This window comes from Geotrypetes seraphini, chromosome 1, assembly GCF_902459505.1.
Source record: "Geotrypetes seraphini chromosome 1, aGeoSer1.1, whole genome shotgun sequence".
Taxonomy (NCBI): domain Eukaryota; kingdom Metazoa; phylum Chordata; class Amphibia; order Gymnophiona; family Dermophiidae; genus Geotrypetes; species Geotrypetes seraphini.
This window is the reverse complement of record NC_047084.1, coordinates 271098574-271120162: the sequence shown is the minus strand read 5'-3', so window position 1 is coordinate 271120162 and position 21589 is coordinate 271098574. Positions and strand designations below refer to the sequence as shown.

The window sequence follows — 21589 nt, the reverse complement described above, 5'->3', positions numbered from 1 at the left end:
CCCCAAATGTCTCTCCATGGCCCTCTTCTGTCTTCCCCCCAGAGCAAAGCTGTCTGTCCCCTTTCCCTATCTCTCCATGGCCCCTTCTGTCTCCCCCCAGCACACCCCTCCCCCCAAAGCAGCCCCATATCCCTCTCCCTGTCTTTCCATGGCCCCTTCTGTCTTCCCCCCAGAGCAAAGCTGTTTGCCCCAAGCACACCCCTCCCCCCAAAGAAGCCCCCTTTCCCTCTCCCGCTGACTCTCTCTCTGGCCCCCTTTCTCTGTCTGTCTTTCTGTCCCTCTCCCTGCCCCTGTGTCTTTCTTTCTTTCTGTCTCCCCCCCTCCCGCTGTCTGTCTGTCATTTTTCCCCATTTCCCTGTGCAGCAGCATTTCCATCCCAGTTACCTATACAGCAGCAACTGCATTTCCCTCCTATCCCCCCCTTTCCTGTGTAGAAGCAGTAGCAGCATTTTCCCCCATTCCCCCTTTCCCTTTTCTTCCCTGCTCCGTTCGGCCCCTCCCCCTTCTTTTACTGCCGTTGTCGATCTGGCCTGCTCCTGACCCTCCCACCGCCGACAAACCTCGGGGCTCCAGCCGCTTAGGCAGCACTATAAACACGCTGCTTCGCGGCCTTCTACTGGCGATTTCCTCTGCCGCGTCTGTCTCCGATGATGTCATCAGAGACGCGGCAGAGAAGGGTGCGAAGCAGCGTGTTTATAGTGCTGCCTACGCCGCTGGAGCCGGTGCTGCTGCTGATGGAGTCTGGGGGATTTAGAATAAGGGGACGTATACCTCGGGCTTGACCCGTGCGGCGTCGGCGTCTGACCCGGGAGCTGGTTCCCGACCCAACCACTGCCTCCTCGAAAACCCTGAGAGCGGGGAGACTGGCCACCAGTTCCGCCTAATTACCTAGGTCTCTGTCCGTATGGAGGCATGACAGGGCTCCCGAAACCCCGTCCCGGCGGCGGCATGGAGCTGGAAGAGCCCCCTCCCGCATAGGGTGATGGAGGGCTGCGAAAACCGCCCGGGCCACCGTTGCTGCTGCCGCCGAGATAAGGGGAATTGGGAGAGCGGTAGGTCTGCCTATACATTTCCTATACCGCTTACAAAGGCCGAGAAGAGTCCGTTGGAGGGCAGGGGGTGCTAGCAGCCTGCAGCGGTGGAGATCAGGGAAGAGCGTGCATGCCACTTGTCTTGCCTCGCATGAGGCCAGACTGTAAGCCGCGCATGTGCACTTCCTATGTGTGTTACAGCTCACGGAAAACGGACGCACGCTTAGGAAGTGCGCATGCGCGGCTTACCGTTTTATTATATTAGATTATTCAATCTATATGTAATTAATTTAGCACATATTTTTGCATCCACATTTATCAAAGGAATCAGCCTCTGGAACTCCACCTAACAAAAGGGTCCCTCCTCGTATTAGGTATGAGTGTGATTAAAGAATCACTAGCAGAAGTAGGGTCCCTAAAGACTACTGCCAGTGCTGGGATAATGTGATGGCCTAGAATTTTATAGCATTCAATCAGTAGACCATCTGACCCTAGAGTCTTCCATGCTGCTATCTGCCCTATAGCTCAATTTTCATCCCTTTTAAGGATTTTTAATTTGGTTAAATCATCTTGCAATAAATGAGGCAAGCGCAACAGATGAAAAAGTGTGCCTTTCATGACAGATTCTCTGGCACAGTCTAATAATTATGTATTAGAGAAACTGGGCCTCTTCTCCCTTGAAAAGAGGAGACTGAGAGGGGACATGATTGAAACGTTCAAGATAATGAAGGGAATAGACTTAGTAGATAAAGACAGGTTGTTCACCCTCTCCAAGGTAGAGAGAATGAGAGGGGCACTCTCTAAAGTTAAAAGGGGATAGATTCTGTACAAGTGTAAGGAAGTTCTTCTTCACCCAGAAAGTAGTAGAAATATGGAACGCTCTTCCGGAGTCTGTTATAGGGGAAAACGCCCTCCAGGGGTTCAAGACATAATTAGACAAGTTCCTGCTGAACCAGAACGTACGCAGGTAAGGCTAGACTCAATTAGGGCACTGGTCTTTGACCTAAGGGCTGCCGCGGGAGCAGACTGCTGGGCACGATGGACCACTGGTCTGACCCAGCAGCGGCAATTTTTATGTTCTTAAATTTCCAAATTTGTACAAACCTATTGTTCTGCTCTATTTGAATAAGTGGTATAAAAAGGGAGTCTTTTACTGCACGCACCAGACATGCCAATTGGATTTCTGATTTATTTTCAAATCTGAAAAATTGATATTTCCCATATAACACAGCACAGAGTGCTATCGTTTTATCATTTATTAATTTTTTTGAAAGACAAGTCAAGGTGGAGTACAATAAAAATTAAAAATAGAACTCCAATAATAAAAGGAAAGAACCAGTCATTCAAAAATACACATCCTCTCAAACTCTGACACACCAACATTGGGCCTCTGCTCTCATCCATCAGGGAAATTGGTTTCGTGACAGGTCTTTCTCAAACAAGTAAGTTTTTAATGCAGCATGAAAAATAGGGTATGAAGATGTTTGGGCAAACAGTTCCAGAAAGTAGTTGAAACAGCATTAAAAACTGAATTTCTAGTGGACTCCTATTTGGCCTTAGACTAGGGATGGGCAATAATGAGTGCTGATGTAATAATTCATTCAAAGTACATTGAATGTTCATAAATTGTTCTTTAGTATACTCAGTCATTCCTTTCATTTGTCATTATGCAGTTCCATAAAATGTCTGTATTCAAATTTTTATATTTTGCTATTTTATATGCAATATGCAGTAATCTCTCCCTGCATGTTTTGGCAGTTTCCCTAAATGGACCTGCTCTATCCATATGTTGCCTGTTGTTGCTTGTATAGTCTTCCCACTTGCACACCAAAATTTGCTGGAAGTCTGGGTCTTTCTCAAGTCATCTTGGCATTCTACACCAATGAGAAGGTTTCCATATAGTAAAATGCCACTAGGTAAGGACTGGGCATGATCTGAGATCACTATCGCTGCTTCTAACACCTTCTGAAAAAGACAGTCTGTTAACGGAAGTATTTCCTAATTGACACTGCCTGGAATGGGTGTGTACTCCCTTGCAAATGAATGTAAAACCCACTAGCTGTCTAATAGTCTTAACTTGCTACACAATCAGGTTCCATACCAGTTGTCTTTGACTATCTTTTTATGAGCCTGAGTTTCTCTGTCTGCATTATACTGCTAGCAATTGCTGGGACCACAGTCAAGGTTCTTTTGCATTCTTCATTTGCATTCTTCATATGCGGTGAACAAACATTTCCATTTAGATACTCCAAGAATGTGAATAATACTTATTTTGTTTATTACTAGTCAGTGTTGTCATACAGATGCAGCCAATTATACATCATAAACCAGGAATCATAGTATAAAGGTAACTACAGCTGTTTGGCATCAGAGGATAATTAGAGAGTAATTACAGCAGATCAGTAGGCATAATCAACAGGAATTGCAGGAACAAGGAAGACCTTTCTTCTCTGTGCCTGTCCTGGGGGCACAAGGGCTGTAGATCATAGGCACCAGTGTTAATCTGAAAGCTATGCGCAACTTTCACATCAGAGGTGCTGGGATGTAACACAGGTATAGAAAGAACCAGGTAATAAGTATAGAAACCCAACAGGTCGTGCATGTGCAAGACCGGAGGGTTAGGACTACGATGGGAAGATAGGACTTCAATGAGAAACCAAGGTGGCAAGGGAGCCCCTTCTGGTGATTCAGACAGGTCGTGACCTGTTTGGGCCGCCGCGGGAGCGGACTGCCGGGCAGGATGGACCTATGGTCTGACCCGGCGGAGGCACTGCTTATGTTCTTATGTTCTTATTAACTACCAGGATCACAGATGTCAAGTACACCGGGGAGTCCCTCTGGGTAAACCTGGCAAGAGGCAGAGAAAAATGCCTGTATCTAGGTGTGGTATACAGACCCCCAAGACAACTGGAAGATATGGACACAAAATTAATTGAAGACATAGAGAATATCACTCTACGAGGAGAAGCTGTACTGCTAGGGGACTTCAATATGCCTGATGCAGACTGGAACTCATTTTCAGCGACAACCAGCGGTAGCAGGAGCCTCTTAACCTCCATAAAGGGAGCACGTCTCAAACAAATGGTAACGGAGCCCACTAGGACCCAGGCGATCCTCGACCTGGTACTCACCAACGGGGAAAGCGTCTCAGCGGTCTCAGTAGGAGATACACTAGCCTCCAGCGACCACAACATAGTATGGTTCAACCTTAGGAAAGGCTTCCCTAGATCAAACACGAAAACAAAGGTACTCAATTTCCGGGGCACAAACTTCGCACGCATGGGAGATTTCGTCCATCAGACGCTGCAGGACCAAGCGGAGACCGATGATGTAGAAGCTAAGTGGTTAACACTGAAATCAACCATACATGAAGCAACTAGCCGCTTCATAAAATCAGTAAATAAACGACAAAGAAACAATAAACCCCAATGGTTCACCGCGGAGATCTCGCACCTCATTAAGGTGAAGAAAAAAGCGTTTCTCTCCTACAAGCGCACGGAGAAAAGAGAGGCAAAAGTAGAATAAAGGACCAGGTCTACAGCGGTCAAAATGGCAGTTAGGGAGGCAAAACTTCGAGTGGAAGAAATTCTGGCAAAAAACATTAAAAAGGGGGACAAATCCTTCTTCAGGTATATTAGTGACAGAAAAAGGAACACAGGCGGGATAGTACGCCTTAGAAGACCGGACGGAAGTTACGTGGAAGCAGATTCCGATAAAGCCGAACTACTGAATGAATACTTCTGCTCAGTCTTCACCTGAGAGGCACCGGGACACGGTCCGCAGTTGAAGGCAACACAAAGCACAGAAGACCCGTTTCAGAATTTTGAGTTCACACCAGGTGAAGTTTACAGTGAACTGGCAAGACTCAAGGTGAACAAAGCCATGGGACCAGACAATTTGCACCCAAGAGTGCTCAGAGAATTGAGCGATGTCCTGGCGAAACCGTTGGCTGAGCTATTCAATCTCTCCCTAAGTAAGGGGAAAGTTCCCCTGGACTGGAAATTAGCTAATGTCATTCCTCTGCATAAAAAGGGTTGCAGGGCAGAGGCTGCGAATTATAGACCGGTGAGTCTCACATCATTAGTGTGCAAACTCATGGAAACACTAATTAAAAGCAAATTGGACACGATCTTGAATGAAGGGAATCTTCGGGATCCCAGTCAGCATGGATTCACCAAGGGTAGGTCCTGCCAATCCAATCTCATCAGCTTCTTTGACTGGGTAACAAGAAAGTTGGACTTGGGAGAGTCTTTGGATGTCGTGTACCTGGACTTAAGTAAAGCTTTTGATAGTGTCCCACACCGCAGGCTGCTAAGCAAGATGGAATCGATGGGGTTAGGAGAGACACTAACTGCATGGGTCAATGATTGGCTGAGTGGCAGACTTCAGAGGGTGGTGGTTAATGGTACCCTTTCTAAAACATCGGAGGTGACCAGTGGAGTGCCGCAGGGCTCGGTCCTGGGTCCACTCCTTTTCAACATATTCATAGGGGATCTGACTCAAGGGCTTCAAGGTAAAATAACACTATTCGCCGATGACGCCAAACTATGTAATATAGTAAGTGAATGCAGTTTACAGAATTATATGGCGCTGCTTACATTGGAAAGTTGGTCCTCAACCTGACAGCTAGGCTTCAATGCTAAGAAATGTAAGGTCATGCACCTCGGAAGTGGAAATCCATGCAGGACGTACTTCTTGAATGGAGAAACTTTAACTAGGACTTCAGCAGAACGAGATTTAGGAGTAATAATCAGTGCAGACATGAAACCTGCCAATCAAGTGGAGAAGGCTTCATCTAAGGCAAGGCAGATATTGGGTTGTATCAATAGAAGTTTCATCAGCCGAAAGCCTGAAGTCATAATGCCATTGTACAGGGCCATGGTGAGACCTCATCTGGAGTACTGTGTGCAATTCTGGAGGCCACATTACAGTAAAGATGTGCGCAGAATTGAATCGGTTCAACGGACGGTCACCAGGATGATCTCGGGGCTCAAGGGTCTCTCGTACGAAGAGAGACTGAACAAATTGCAGCTCTACACTCTTGAGGAACGTAGGGAGAGGGGAGACATGATCGAAACATTTAAGTACCTCACGGGACGTGTCGAAGTGGAAGATGATATTTTCTTTCTCAAGGGACCCTCGGCCACAAGAGGGCACCTGCTCAAACTCAGGGGCGGAAAATTTCATGGCGACACCAGAAAGTATTTCTTTACAGAGAGAGTGGTTGATCATTGGAAGAAGCTTCCAGTGCAGGTGATCGAGGCAGACAGCGTGCCAGACTTTAAGAATAAATGGGATACCCATGTGGGATCCCTACGAGGGTCAAGATAAGGAAATTGGGTCATTAGGGCATAGACAGGGGGTGGGTAAGCAGAGTGGGCAGACTTGATGGGCTGTAGCCCTTTTCTGCCATCATCTTCTATGTTTCTATGATGTTCTGATAGAAACCCTGAAGATTTGGTTGCAGAAGACCTAAGATAATGCAGATTGCTTTACTTAAGAAGTAATCCAGTGGTTTCTCTAGCCAATCAAAAAAATGCAGAAAATAGGGAAAAATATGGAAAAACTTATTTACAATAGATGTTTAGATGTCTCTAGGAACCAGAGATGTTCTACATTGTTATAGTGCTTTTCAAAGGTTGATAAGGGGAATTACTGTCTGGGAAAGCTCTCCCTGAAATAAAAATATGGACAAAAACGTGATCTTGTGGCCAGAGCAGAGAAATAAGCTTTTGCTGGAGCAGAAAAAAATCTAGTTTTATAATGTGGCTTTAAAGATACAGTGCTTCTGGCCTCAGAAGCATGATTCTTTCACCAAAAATATGGTAGGAAGCTTTGTGGCCTACATCACTGTCCAAGAAGGGATCTACCACACTATTAAAATCTCCCCCAAATATCATTCCCCTCCTGAAAGGCCCATAATTGCTCTCAATATCTGATCATAAAAACATTTATCTGAAATACTGGGAGCATATGAGGTCACTAACTTTAGTTGTTCTCGGTAGATCTCTCCCTGGACAATAATCCATTGCCCTTTCTGATCCATGGTAACTCGGTTCCACAAAAGGAAGTGCCTAATTTTGGCTAAATTCCTTGGTCTGATCCTCTATTGCATTTGAACAGTGCACTTTAGGCAGTAGTAGGGTAAGCTGTTAGACTTTACAGTAGAGAATGACACGGGGGCAAATTTTTCCCTGTCTCCGCAGTAAACTCAATTTCCCCGTCCTGTCCCCACGAGTTTTGTCACTGCCCTGTCCCATTACTGTAAGCTCTGCCTTAACTGTATAAGCCTCAAATGCTTATGATTTTAAAGTGTTTGAGGCTTGTGCAGATGAGGACAGAGCTTGCAGGAATGGGGCAGGGACAGGAAAATAACTCTCTGAGATAGGACGGAAAAATTTGTTACCATGACATTATCTACTTTAGAGCTCTTTTTTTTTTTTTAAGCAATTAACCAGAACAGCTATCTTAAAGTGGTTTCTTTTTTTTTTTTTTTTTAATAAATCTCTGGCTCTTCTTACTCTTCCAACCCACTTGGAAACTTTATCAATTGAGCTAGGGTGCCAGGATCTTTCATTTGCAAACTAAATGGTTTTGTGTTTTTTTTCTGTGTTAATCTCACTTCAACTTACTTAGTCTTGTCATCACAACATAGCTCTTGGCTACTTCTGGAATGCAGACAGAAGATTTTCTCTTAAATAACGTGCTTTCTAACCAAACCATCTCCTTCAGTGTGACACCATGTCCAATTAGTAGGCTCCATGGTGGCCACAATAGATGTAGTTCCCTGGGTGAAAGCTCACATTCGTCCTCTCTACAATGTGTTGCTATTGCATTGGTCTCATCGAGTGAACTCTACAAAGGTCCCTGCCCTGGACACCAGAAGCCTGGGTCAATATGGACTGGTGGCTCCACCCTCAGTCACTAAACAGGGACATACCCCTTCTCATAGCTTCCTGGGTAATTGTGAGGACAGGTGCTAGTCTCTTTGGCTGGGGAGCTCACTGCAACCATTGGCTGGATCAGGGTTACTGGTCCACAGCCCAGAGAAAGTGGTCGATCAACAGGTTGGAACATCAAGCCATTCTGCAGGCTTTAGAGAAGCTGCAGAAGACTGAAAAGTCAGGCAGTCTGAGTCTTTTCAGACAGTGCTACTGCAGTGGCCTATGTCAATCACCAGGAAGGCACCAAGAGTACCCATCTGTGTCTGAAAGCCTGTTTATTCAGATGGACAGAACTTCCTCTTCAGGTGCTCTCAGCAGCACACATAGTGGGAGAGGGCAATGTCCAAGCAGATTTCCTCAGCAGATAGACTTTGGATCTGGGCGAGTAGACGTTGTCTGCATCAGCCTTCCACACCATTGTTTGTTGCTGGGGTCGCCTAACATTCGACCTCTTAGCAACTGCACAAAATTAGAAGGCAGACAGATTCTTCAGTCGAAGATTTGAGCCTGGAAGCGTGGATCTTGACGCTCTGGTTCAGCCATGGCCACAGAGTGAGTTTTTTTAATGTGTTCCCTCCATGGCCCATGATTGGATGAATCCACAGGATTGCAAGCCATCAGAGAAAGGTCATTCTTATGTCTCCAGACTGGCCACACAGACCATGGTATGCAGATCTAACTATGTCTTTGGATCGGTCCTGGTCTCAGGTTGCAAGTGCAATCAACCTTCTTTCTCAAGGTCCAATGGTCATAGAAGATCAGGATCGCTTTGCTGTTATGGCATGGCTATTAAGCGCAAGGTATTAGCACGCAAGGGGTACTCGGAGGTAGTCAATGCTACTCTATTCAGTTCTAAGAAACTGACAATGGTCTCTGCCTATGTTAAGACTTAGGAAACTGTCCAGTGCTAGTGCGTCCAGGAAAAGGAAAAACCCTTCTCTGCTCCAGTCTCTGTGATGTTAGCCTTCCTTCAAGCAAAGGACTTATGGAGGCATCTCTTAAAGAGTCCAAGTAGTGGGACTCTTATTTTAGGGCTTGAGACCACAGCTCTATGCTGGTGTCTCATTCGGACATAACCAGATTTCTAAAGGGAGCAGTGTGTTATCAGGCCCCTGGTGAAACCTCCATTCCCTTCTTGGGATCTTAACGTGGTTTTGCAGGGTCCAAGCTCCTTATGAGCTGCGGAGGGAAGCGTCCTTGATGGACCTGATGCTCAAAACATTTTTCTGGTGGCCATTACCTCAGCGAGATAGGTCTTAGAGTTACAGGCTCTTTCTTGTAGAGAGTCTTTTCTTAAGTTCACGAAGCTGGAGTTGCTTTGCGCACTGTTCTTTCCCTTCTACTGAAGATGTTTCGGCATTCCATGACAATCAGGAAGTCAGATTGCCAGCGTTCCAGTCCACAGGTTCCAAGAAGGACCAGATTCTGAAGAAGTTGGATGTTAAGAGGGAGCTTCTCCAATATCTCAAGGTCACCAATGAGTTCTGGCTATCTGACCATCTTTTTGTGCTGACAAATTCAGCTAGGTGTAGTGTGCTGGCTTTTAAGGCCACGATTTCCAGATGGATCAGTAGAGCCATTTCATCAGCATACACTGTTTGTGGGAAACAGTCCCCTGTTTCCGTGAAGGCTCATTTGACTAGAAGTGTGGCTTTTTCGTGGACTGAAGCTAGGGTAGTCTTCCCCAAGGAGATTTATAGGATGGCAATTTGGTTCATTCTACATACATTTGCCAAGTTTTACAGAGTGGATGTGGTGACAAGGGAGGATTCAGCCTTTGGGTCCTCAGTGTTGAGCCTGTGCAGTGGCCCCACCTTAAATTTCTGAGACTGCTGTTGTACGCCCCGCTCGTCCAGAATGGCACACCTGTAGCAGTAAAAAAAAGAGATTAGGTTATTACCTTGCTAATATCTTTTCTAATAGATAAGTGTGTTATTCTGGCTCCCTGTTCTGTCATTTATTTTCTGCACCTGCCTACTCTCTCACTCAGAATATTCTTATCCAAATCTGAAAGCTGGATGCCAGTCAGATCTTAAGCGTATAGAGAGTAGTCTCTTGCTAGGATACTTTTGGGATATTATTTGAGCTCCATTAATGTTTCTGTTTGGCACAATTGCTTTGCTGTTTTTGACTGTTTAATGGATAAACATATTTGTTACAGTTTCAGAGCAGAACAGACATGCTCTTCGGAGAGTTTCCCCGTACCCCTGTTTCACATCTGTTCTAGATATCTCATGATCATAAGACAAAGTACACAGTTGCATCACAAGTTGTGTAGATATCACTTCACATTTATTTCATCTCACTAACTCTTTTTATTCATCGATCGCCATCACCTATCTCTTTGCATTCCATCTTCATCCTTAATCTCACATATACCTCGTGTACCCATCATTTGCTTAAATGTTCATACTTTTGCTTACATTCTTAGGACCCCTGAGGAATATATTTCAATCGAAACACGGACCATGTTGAGTCCCCACTCACTTAGAGCATATATGGATTATTTACTGATACATGCCATTATACTTCTATTAAGTGAGTAAAAGCCTGCTTCACGTACATCTTTTCTGCAGTGTTCCCCCTTCTGTGCTTGGTTTCACCATTTGACGGCGGTCTTATTAGGTTTTCTTTTGGTTGCTAGAAAGAGTGCTTGCCTGGTTTGGAACTAACTGTAGGGGGCAACAGAGTGGATTCCTTCTGTAAGGCTCGTGAGCACTAGGCTTTAACTCGCTCGTCCAGAATCACACACCTATCTATTAGAAAAGATATTAGCAAGGTAAGAACCTAATCTCTTTGTCTGATGCCACTGAATTGCTGCTGAAATGAACTTTTTAGTTATGGCCATCTATAGTGAAAACTGGTGGCCAGATTAATAATTTTGGTTGCCTTTGGGTTTCTGCCAAGGGAATTTTCCTCTAGTAAACTTAAGTTTTAAGCATTACATATGAAAGATTACGAGCTTTACAAATAGCTCAAAATGCTGCTGCACATTTAATCTCGGGAAGTTCTTTGTATAGTCACAGGCCAATTCTTAAGCAATTTCATTGGTTGCTATTTTAAAATTTTAATGCTAATTTTCAAATTTCTTTATGAACCACCACCACTTTGGCTGCAGCCCTATAGGTTCATGTCCCCTTCAAGTAATCAGGCAATCCTTGATGATCCAGATTTTAAGCAAATTAGATTGGAGATTTATAGGGACTTAGGACTTCTTTTACTAAGCTGCGATAGCACTTTTAGTGCGCACAGAATTGCCGCGTGCGCTAGACGTTAATGCCAGCATTGAGCTGGCATTAGTTCTAGCCGTGTAGCGCGGGTTTAGCGAGTGCTAAAATTCTGCACGCACTATCACAGCGCTTAGTAAAAGGAGCCCCTAATCTTTATGGTCATGGGACCTCAGTTATGGCACTCCTTTTCAAAGGGATTGAGAAAACTTTTCAAAGCACATCTGTTTTCTCAGTCATTTTTATGAATAAAAACCAAAATTTTACACATTGTTCAGGTTTTTGAATACTGTGCGTCTTGAAGAGTAGTATGTTTTTAATGTTGTATCTGTTCTGCTGCGTTGACAGTGTGTTGTTTTATTAGGTTGCTCCTATTATAGTGTTGATATTGACAATGGGAAATATTTCACTCTATTTCTAACCATTATGAAACAAAGTTTTTTTTTATTTTTTTATTTTTTCTAAAAGTGACTGACCTAGATTTAATTTCTGCAAGGTATACCAGATAGTCCAAAGTGGTAAGCCCAGTATGTATTAATAAGAACGTAAGAACATAAGCAATGCCTCCACTGGGTCAGACCTGAGGTCCATCGTGTCCAGCAGTCAGCTCACGCGGTGGCCCAACAGGTCCAGGACCTGTGCAGTAATCCTCTATCTATACTCCTCTATCCCCTTTTCCAGCAGGAAATTGTCCAATCCTTTCTTAAACCCCAGTCAGCTGAGAAAGTGGTCTTGATGCAGCAAAGGAGGTGTTGCTGTCTAAGGATTATTTTTTATTAATGTATATAAACCTGGGCAAAATATATCAGTTTATTAGACATTGATCTATATTAATATTTTGATCTATATTAATATTTTGTTAAAGTCCTTTTCTCACTTTTTGTTCAGGTGGACTTTCAAGATATGACTGCCAGAACTTTAGCAGAAAGGAAAAGAGAAGAGGAAAAGCAAAGACGTTTAGAGAATATTTACAAGGAAAAAGCAAAACAGGCTGAAGAAGAAATGAAAGGCAAGGATTAAATAAGGCAGATTTTGAAATAGTTTTAGTAGTAGTTTTGGTCCTAGATTCTTTGCAGATATTCCAATATAATATCAATAACTTAAGAAGTATGCAAAGATGTACATGAGCTTTTGAGACCACACACGTTCCTTAGGCCAGTGTGAAGAAGGGACTTGTGTGGTCTCAGAAATTCATGTGCATTCTTTAGGACAGGGGTGGACAACCTGCAACCTACCATTGAATTTTATGTGGCCTGCGAGAACATGGGAAGTATACAGTACATAGAGAATTCCATAAACCAGAGTTTTGTTAATTTTAAATACAATATTTTATAAATGTTGCATTTTGTTTCTGTCATTTTTAGTTAACTTTTTACTTTTCACAGAAGGTCAATGGAGCTCTGCATTTCTGGTTCCAACACTATGTAATGTTGCAGCCTGCTAGGATTACTACTAACATTCATGCAGCCCTCCATGGGTTAGGGTAATTCTTTTTTTTTTAAATTTATTTATAAATTTCAAATAACAAATCAAGATATACTTGTACAGAAAGTGATTATAGCAAAAGAAAACAAAAAATCTCACTAATTTTATATAAGAACTAAATATTGCATAATCTCTCAAGTCCACTATAAGATCCATGATGTAATAAAAACGGAATAACAAGGAAATATTAACTAAAGATACGTAGTACGTGGTTAACTGATATTCAGGCGTCTAATATCTTAAAGCCCTCATTTCTTTCCCTTCTCCAGGGGGGACAAAGAAAGAAAGGCCGTCAGCTGGTTTGGCTCAAAGAAAACATATTTCTTCCTCCCCTCTTAAAGTCAATCAATTTGTACCTTTGCTTAATCTTTGTAAACCGCATAGAACTTCACGGTATTGCGGTATATAAGCTGTTATTATTATTATTATTTCTGAGAATTATATTGTACTATACATTTGCAGGGATTGCGAAGATAAAAAGTTCCCCCAAGAGCCAAAACTCCAGGTTTTAATAATAGAAACTCTTTTCTACGCCTTTGTGTATCTTTTGCCAAATCTGGGAACATTTGTATCTTAAAGTCAAGAAACTTTTTCTCTTTATTTTTGAAGAATAAGGGTTAGGGTAATTCTTATGTCGATCAATAAAGATTATCAGAACTTGCAAACTATCTATAATATGAACATACATGGCATATTCTTTTTGTTTTGGTTTTTTTTAATGAGGGGGGTGTGATGATCATTCTACTAACTAACTATGCCAGTGTTGTTATATGTGATATTAGTGACAAGGTCCCACTGCATAAAATGGGACCCGTGGTAAAATAGCACATTAGTGGTGATAGTGCATGCTAACATGGATGCATGCATTAGTAATTCTAGCTGACAATGTGTTGTCAAAATATACGCCCTCCACACCCCGTACACTGAATGCTCTGCGCTGCTCCAACGCTCATAGGAACTCTATGACCGGCAGAGCATTTAGCACACCGACCAGTGCTAAAAACCTTTTGCTTGGTTTTGTAAAAGGGGGGATAGTAAGGAGGCAAATAAATATTTCCATTTCCAATGTTAAGCTAAGTCTCCATTCTTTCACAAGATATATGCTAACTTTGCAAAGTGAAAGTAAAAATGAATTAGCTAATTAAATTGCATATATTTAAAACTTAGCAATTATAATGTGGTAATGATGCAGACTGATGTATAGCTGATGCCATCAGGTTTTCTGCACATTTTTTTAGTGTTCCTATAAAGAACTAGCAGAGAGGAACCAAAGTCATAGTTCAGTTTTACTTTTAAAATTAAAATATGATCTAGCAAATCTGGATAGGTGAGAAAATATAGCTAAGAATTAATTTTATTGATTTGAGAGATATAAGACAACAAAGAACATAGCAAAATCCTCCGAAGTGGAGTTTAAGGCAGGTTACAATAAAAATCAAAGCAACATGAATACTACAACAGCAACTGTTTCAATACAAGCATAAATATGCAGTGCAGGAAACAGTCTGGTTTTGCTCCTAGCATAGATTTCTGGTGTAGTGAGTTCATGGTAGTATATTTACATCATAATCATGAGTTATGTAGTTCAAAATTAGGGTCGTGCAGGAGGAAGCATCATCTGAGTAGTGATATCGCTTGTTATAGCAATGGTGAAGAGGAAGGGTAATCAGCAAAGTTGGCTTCCTCTCCAGCTTTGGGACAACGTACGCTGCAGGAATTCTTTCTGCCAAAGGAACAAAAATTTCAGGAGCAGGAGCAAGCAGTGGAGGAAGAATTTGCTCATAGCGTTGACACCACGCTAAGCCACGAACAATGTGAGTCTCCCTATCAGCCTTGCGGGGGAGTGCAGTTTCAGTTGGGGAGTGAAATCTCCGATTCCGAAGTGGTAGCCAGGACTCCCTCTAATGCTGGGATGCTGACTGCTCTCCTAATCGGACTAATGACACACCCAGAAACGACAGTTTGTGTAGGAGTGGAAGGAGGAAGCCCAGAGGAAAGTTTTCCCCTTGGAGTGGGTTCTGGAAGCTCTGAAAACCCAGCTGCCTGAATGGGAACTGCCCTAAGGTTGAAGAAGAAACCTGAGAAGATCACATTAGAGGTGGTGTGGGATGCTGTAAGTTTGTTGGAAGCTGAACTGACTTCATGGTTAGATAATGTTTTGCAGATTCCAGAATTGATAAAAAATCAGATAAAGCAATCTGGGGACTTTGTCTCTAATATTGAGGCTCGAGTTTGACATATGGAAGGAACATTTGAGAAAGTGCAATCTACTCAATCGGCTTTGGTTAAAGATAATTTGAATATCCACCAAAAATTGAAGAGATTAGATGATTATGAGCGTAGGTTGAACTTGAGGTTGTTGAATTTTCCACAATCTCCTATGTTATCACATATTGAAATGTTGAAGAAATACCTAAAAGAGATTTTACAAATACCATCTGAATCAATTCTTCAAAGCCTTTTATGTGAACTCTGGTAGCCCGCTGGTTAATTTAGTTCCATCTAGTGTATTCTCAATGATCACTAGAGCAGCATCCTGATAATGTAGCAGCAGGCAGCACAAGGTTTTCTTAGCCTTCCAGTATCATCAACTGACTGCCATTAGTTATTCATTTGTAGTTTTTCTATCTTACTATCCTTCTAGTGGAGGTGGTGGAGATGAAAAATGTGTCTGAATTCAGGAAAGCTTGGTTATCAAGTTAATGACGTTTCAGGAGCACTGATGTCATAAAAAATTAGGAAAGGTTTCCTGAATTTTGGCAGCTGTTCAGTATAATTTTTAGTCTAGTCTGTGGAGATGCTACCTGCTAGATCTAATTAAACAGAATAAGTCTATATTTGTATTTATTTATTTATACCCCGCCTTTTCCAAGGCGGGTCACAATAAAGTATGGTACATACACAAACAGAATCACATACAGTACAACAAATTGAACATGAAAAAGAATATAATGATATAATGTAAAGCCTCCTAAAATTACAAAGAGGCTACCAGCGCCTCGCATCAAAAAAAACTATAAATCAAGTCCCATATTTCATCTTACAAGAGAGGTATTTCTGCAACATTTTCTTAAAACTACTCAAACATGTTTTCTGTCGTAAATATCCCAGAAGCTTATATGTATTGAAGTTGGTAAGTTTAGCGTCAGAGTCCAATTGTGTAAAATCTTGTAGGCCACAGCTATGCTAGCATAGGCCCAGATAAGTGTCAGTATATGGTCTAATGATAGGGAGTTGGTATTGTTTGGGACAGCATAACAGTTGTGAGATGGGATTCCATCATGGGTCATTCCATGTCAAGTGGACCAATTTTGCAAGTTTTCCATGCTTGACATCCTCCAAATTGAATAAAACTTTGTGTGGACATTCATTAACATATAACATAACATAAAATCGATTATCCCAGGACAAGCAGGCAGCATATTCTTGACTGATGGGTGACGGCACCGACGGAGCCCCGGTACGGACAATTTTAGAGTGATTGCACTCTAAGAACTTTAGAAAGTTCTAGCTCGGCCGCACCGCGCACGTGCGAGTGCCCTCCCGCCCGACAGAGGCGCGCGGTCCCTCAGTTTCTTAGTTTCCGCGGAGCTAAGAAGACGCGTTTTCAATGGCTGTTGAAATTTTTTTCTCTTTGCCTTCCCGCTCGCGTAAACTCTTGATTCTTTAATCTTATTTCTTTTCTTTTTTGTAAAAAAAAAAAAAAAAAAAAATCCTTCATTTTTTCTTTAATTTAATCTTTCCCCGGCGGGGCCTTCTGCCACCATCGAAGCCTCGGCCTTCGATTTGGCTGAAGCCGTTTTTCCTTTCATGCCCCCTCAACCGGGTTTTAAAAAGTGCCAGCGGTGTGCTCGGCCTATATCTCTCACGGACCCACACAACTGGTGTTTACAGTGTTTGGGTCCTGAGCATCAGGCCTCTACTTGCACCCGCTGTGCCACTCTAAAAAAACGGACATTAAAAAATCGCCAGATCCAGCAGCGATTATTGTTCGGTGCCGAGATGTCCGACCCCGTTCCATCGACTCCAGCTTCGGCACCGATTCAGTCGGCACCCTCTTCTTCGACGCCGCGTGATTCCGTACCGGCGTCTCACCAGTCAGGTAAGCCGGCTAAGAAGCCTTCCCCGCTGGAGCGTCCTCCGGTCTCGAGTGCAGTGAGTCCAATCCTGCCGACTGTGAGACGCCAGCGGAAGCGTTCCGCCCCTATAGAGGTGAGTCCCTCGACATCGGGCTCCTCATCTCCGGGGCGTCGAACGGCACCGCAGGTACCGCAGAAGAAAAAGGCGGTACCGGTGCCATCCCTTGATGACCGCATCACGGCCATCCTTCAGGTGCAGATTAAGGACCAATTGAAACAGCTCCTTCCTGCTATCCTGGCTCCGAACCTTCCGGTGCCGGTCCGCACCGAGCTACCGGTACCGATTGTGGAACAGCCTGTGTTACCTGCTTCCACTGTTTCGGTACCGCTTCAACTAACCTCATCGGTATCGATGCCAGTTCTTGCACCGGAGCCGAGAGCTCACCATCAATCGGTGCAGACTTCGGCACCGGTGCGACCGATAACATCTCCTGACTCGATATCGATGAGGTCGGGTAAGTCGTTACACAAAACCCGACACTTACAATCATCGACACCTGAGTCTCGGGACCATACTCCCCATGTCAGGGATCCTGATCTGTGGGGAGACTCAGAGGAACCCTTTCTTTCTGAAGGCGAATGTTCCTCAGAGGAGGAGGATTCAACTGTCCCTGACCCATCCTCCAAACAAGTCACTTCCTCTTTCTCCTGCTTTTTGAAAGAGATGTGTGACTCCTTATCCATTCCTTTGGAGGCTGAATCCAAAAAGTCCAAAGCTTTTTTGGATGCCCTTGATTTTGACCAGCCTCCAAAGGAATTTTTGAAACTCCCTCTTCATGACATCTTGAGGGAGACTTTCTATAAGAATTTAGAGACTCCTTTAACTGTTCCAGGGGCCCCACGTAAACTGGATTCTCTATATAAGGTAATTCCCATTCCTGGGTTCGACAAACCTCAACTTCCACACGAATCCTTAACTGTCGAATCCACCCTTAAAAAATCTTCAGGAGCCAGTGTATATGCATCGGTACCTCCTGGCAGAGAAGGTAGAGCCATGGATAAATTTGGTAAGAGGCTCTACCAAAATGCTATGTTAGCAAATAGAGCTAGCAATTATGCTTTTCATTTTTCTTTTTATTTGAAGCATCTCCTTACCACCATGGCTTCCTTCGAAAAGTACCTTCCTTCACGAAAACATCACTCCTTTCATACCTGCTTGTCGTCTCTTTTTCAATTACGTAAGTTCATGGTTAGATCCATATATGACACCTTTGAACTTACATCCAGAGCGACAGCAATGTCGGTAGCTATGCGTCGCCTGGCCTGGCTTCGGGTATCCGACCTTGATGTTAATCATCAGGATCGGTTAGCCAACGCCCCTTGCCTAGGGGATGAGCTCTTTGGGGAATCCATGGACTCAACCACACAAAAGCTCTCTGCTCATGAGACACGCTGGGATACCTTGCTTAAAAATAAAAAGAAGCCTCCTCCGCCAAAACCATATAGGCAGCAGTCGGCCTATCAACGCCGCTTCACAGCTCGGCCATTACCTACCACTGCTCAGCAACCCAGGCGTCAAAGGCAGCAACAACGTCAGCCTCCCAGACAGCAGCCACAGCAGCAACCTGTGAAACCACCTCCTCAGCAGAAGTCACAGCCCTTTTGACTTCATTCTCCACAGTATAGCCAGTATTCCTATTCCTGCTCTCCTGCCTCAACCTATAGGAGGTCGACTTTCTCTGTTCCTCAGCCGATGGGAAGTTATCACTTCGGACCAATGGGTCCTCAACATCATCCGCCACGGCTACTCTCTCAACTTTCAGACTCTTCCATCCCAAAACCTGCCAAAAGAGTCTGCTTTGAACAGTCCTCAATCTGCCCTCCTCATTCAGGAAGTTCAATCCCTCCTTCTTCTAAACGCTATAGAAGAAGTTCCTCAAGATCAAAAAGGGCAGGGATTCTACTCCCGTTATTTTCTAGTCCCCAAAAAAACAGGAGATCTCAGACCAATTTTGGATCTCCGCGATCTCAACAAACACCTGGTAAAAGAAAAATTCAAGATGCTTTCTTTAGCCATCCTTTATCCTCTTCTCAATCAAAACGACTGGCTATGCTCCCTCGATCTCAAAGAGGCATACACTCACATACCGATCCATGTAACCTCAAGACAGTATCTCCGTTTCATGATCAATCATTGTCATTACCAATACAAGGTGCTGCCCTTCGGCCTTGCCTCCTCTCCAAGGGTCTTCACCAAGTGTCTCATTGTGGTAGCGGCATTTCTACGCTCTCACCACCTCCAGGTCTTCCCTTACCTGGACGACTGGTTAATCAAGGCCACATCCGCTCAAGCAGTTCTACTGGCCACCAACCAAACCATCTTGTTTCTACGAATTCTGGGGTTCGAGATCAATCTACCCAAATCTCATCTCACCCCCACTCAGAGACTTCAATTCATTGGAGCGATCCTGGACACACTCCTCATGAGAGCTTTCCTACCATCCAATCGTCTTCAGACCCTTCAGTCTCTATGTCAGCAGGTGCTTTCGCTGCCTTCCATCTCAGCCAGGCAAATGATGGTACTCCTGGGGCACATGGCATCTACAGTTCATGTCACGCCCCTCGCACGTCTTCACCTGCGCACTCCTCAATGGACCCTTGCTACTCAGTGGTCCCAAGCGACGGATCCTTGTTCACGACACATATCTGTGACATCATCTCTTCGTCAGTCTCTTCAATGGTGGTTGGTATCCTCAAATCTATCCAGAGGTCTTCTATTCCATCAGCCCCCTCATCAACTGGTCATCACCACCGACGCCTCTCTTTATGCATGGGGAGCTCACTTGAACGAGTTCCAGACTCAAGGTCTTTGGACAGCCCAGGAAAAGAAGCATCAAATCAATTTCCTGGAACTCAGAGCGATGTTTTATGCCCTCAAGGCCTTCCAACATCTTCTCTTTCCTCAGGTCCTTCTGTTGTGCACAGACAATCAGGTTGCGATGTACTACATCAACAAACAGGGTGGGACAGGCTCTCGCCTTTTATGCCAAGAAGCCCAAAAGATCTGGAATTGGGCCATAGATCACCATCTCTTCCTGAAAGCTATCTACATTCAGGGAGCACAGAATTCTTTAGCGGACAAACTCAGCAGAATTCTCCAGCCTCACGAGTGGACACTCGATCCTGTAACTCTGCAGTCTATCTTCACTCAATGGGGCACTCCTCAGATAGACCTCTTTGCAGCTCCTCACAATCACCAGCTGCCCCTATTCTGCTCCAGACTTTACTCTCCTCACCGTCTGGCAGCGGATGCTTTTCTCCTAGACTGGTCGAATCTGTTCCTGTACGCCTTCCCTCCTCTGCCTCTAATGTTGAGAACCTTATTCAAGCTCAAGAGGGAACGAGCCACAATGATTCTGATTGCTCCGAGGTGGCCCAGGCAACATTGGTTCTCCCTTCTACTTCAACTCAGTTCCAGGGAACCTTTTCTTCTTCCTCTGTTTCCTTCTCTGCTTACGCAACAGCAGGAAAACCCTTCTACATCCCAACCTCCAGTCTCTGCCACCTGACAGCTTGGTATCTCTCGGGCTGACATCTCATGATACTCTTTTATCTCAGCCTGTTCGTTCCATTCTGAATGCCTCCAGGAAACCAACCACTCTGCAATGTTACCATCAGAAGTGGATGAGATTTTCCTCCTGGTGTCTTCTTCATCATCTTGATCCAACTTCTCTGGCAGTGGAGACTTTGTTGGATTATTTGCTTTCTTTGTCTGACTCTGGCCTTAAGTCCTCTTCCATCAGAGTCCACCTCAGTGCCATTGCAGCTTTTCATGAGCCAGTCCATGGAAAACTTCTCTCAGCTCATCCCCTGGTATCCAGGTTCATGCGAGGGCTTTTCAATGTGAAACCACCTCTTAAAGCCCCTCCTGTTATCTGGGATCTCAATGTGGTTCTTTCCGCCTTAATGAAGCCTCCATTTGAACCTTTGGCTACCTCTCCTTTCAAGTTTCTCACTTGGAAAGTCCTTTTCCTTATTGCTCTTACCTCTGCCAGGAGGGTCAGTGAGCTTCATGCACTGGTCGCAGATCCACCTTTTACGGTTTTTCACCATGACAAGGTGGTTTTGCGTACATCCAAAGTTTCTCCCTAAGGTTGTCTCTGAATTCCATCTCAACCAATCCATTGTTCTACCTGTTTTCTTTCCAAAACCTCATTCTCATTCTGGAGAACAAGCTTTACATACTTTGGATTGTAAAAGGGCTCTGGCTTACTATCTAGAGCGTACGAAACCCCACAGATCAGTTCCCCAACTTTTTCTGTCCTTTGATCCAAATAAATTGGGACGTCCCGTTTCTAAACGTACGTTGTCTAATTGGCTGGCAGCGTGCATTTTCATTCTGTTATGCTCAGACCGGACTGACACTGGAAGGTTCTGTCACGGCCCATAGAGTCAGAGCAATGGCAGCTTCTGTAGCTTTCCTCCGTTCCACTCCTATTGAGGAAATCTGCAAGGCTGCTACTTGGTCCTCAGTTCACACTTTTACATCTCATTATTGTCTGGATGCTTTCTCCAGACGGGATTGGACACTTCGGCCAATCTGTTTTGCAAAATTTGTTTTCCTAATGGCCAACCTTCCCTCCATCCCTCTTTTTGTTAGCTTGGAGGTCACCCATCAGTCAAGAATATGCTGCCTGCTTGTCTGGGATAAAGCCACAGTTACTTACCGTAACAGGTGTTATCCAGGGACAGCAGGCAGATATTCTTGCGTCCCACCCACCTCCCCGGGTTGGCTTCTTAGCTGGCTTATACTACTGAGGGAC

At 44.2% G+C, this 21589-nt stretch overlaps 1 protein-coding gene across 8 annotated transcripts in view; it reads left to right on the top strand.

Annotated features, from left to right (window-relative positions):
- Positions 1 to 21589, top strand: part of UVSSA (UV stimulated scaffold protein A) — a 208793-nt gene that overhangs the window by 21450 nt on the left and 165754 nt on the right. For all 8 annotated transcript variants that reach the window (XM_033951291.1, XM_033951234.1, XM_033951259.1 and 5 more), the window contains exon 4: positions 12091 to 12211. In XM_033951291.1, the coding sequence (XP_033807182.1) occupies positions 12091 to 12211 (121 nt within the window). The remainder of the gene's footprint in view (positions 1 to 12090; positions 12212 to 21589) is intronic.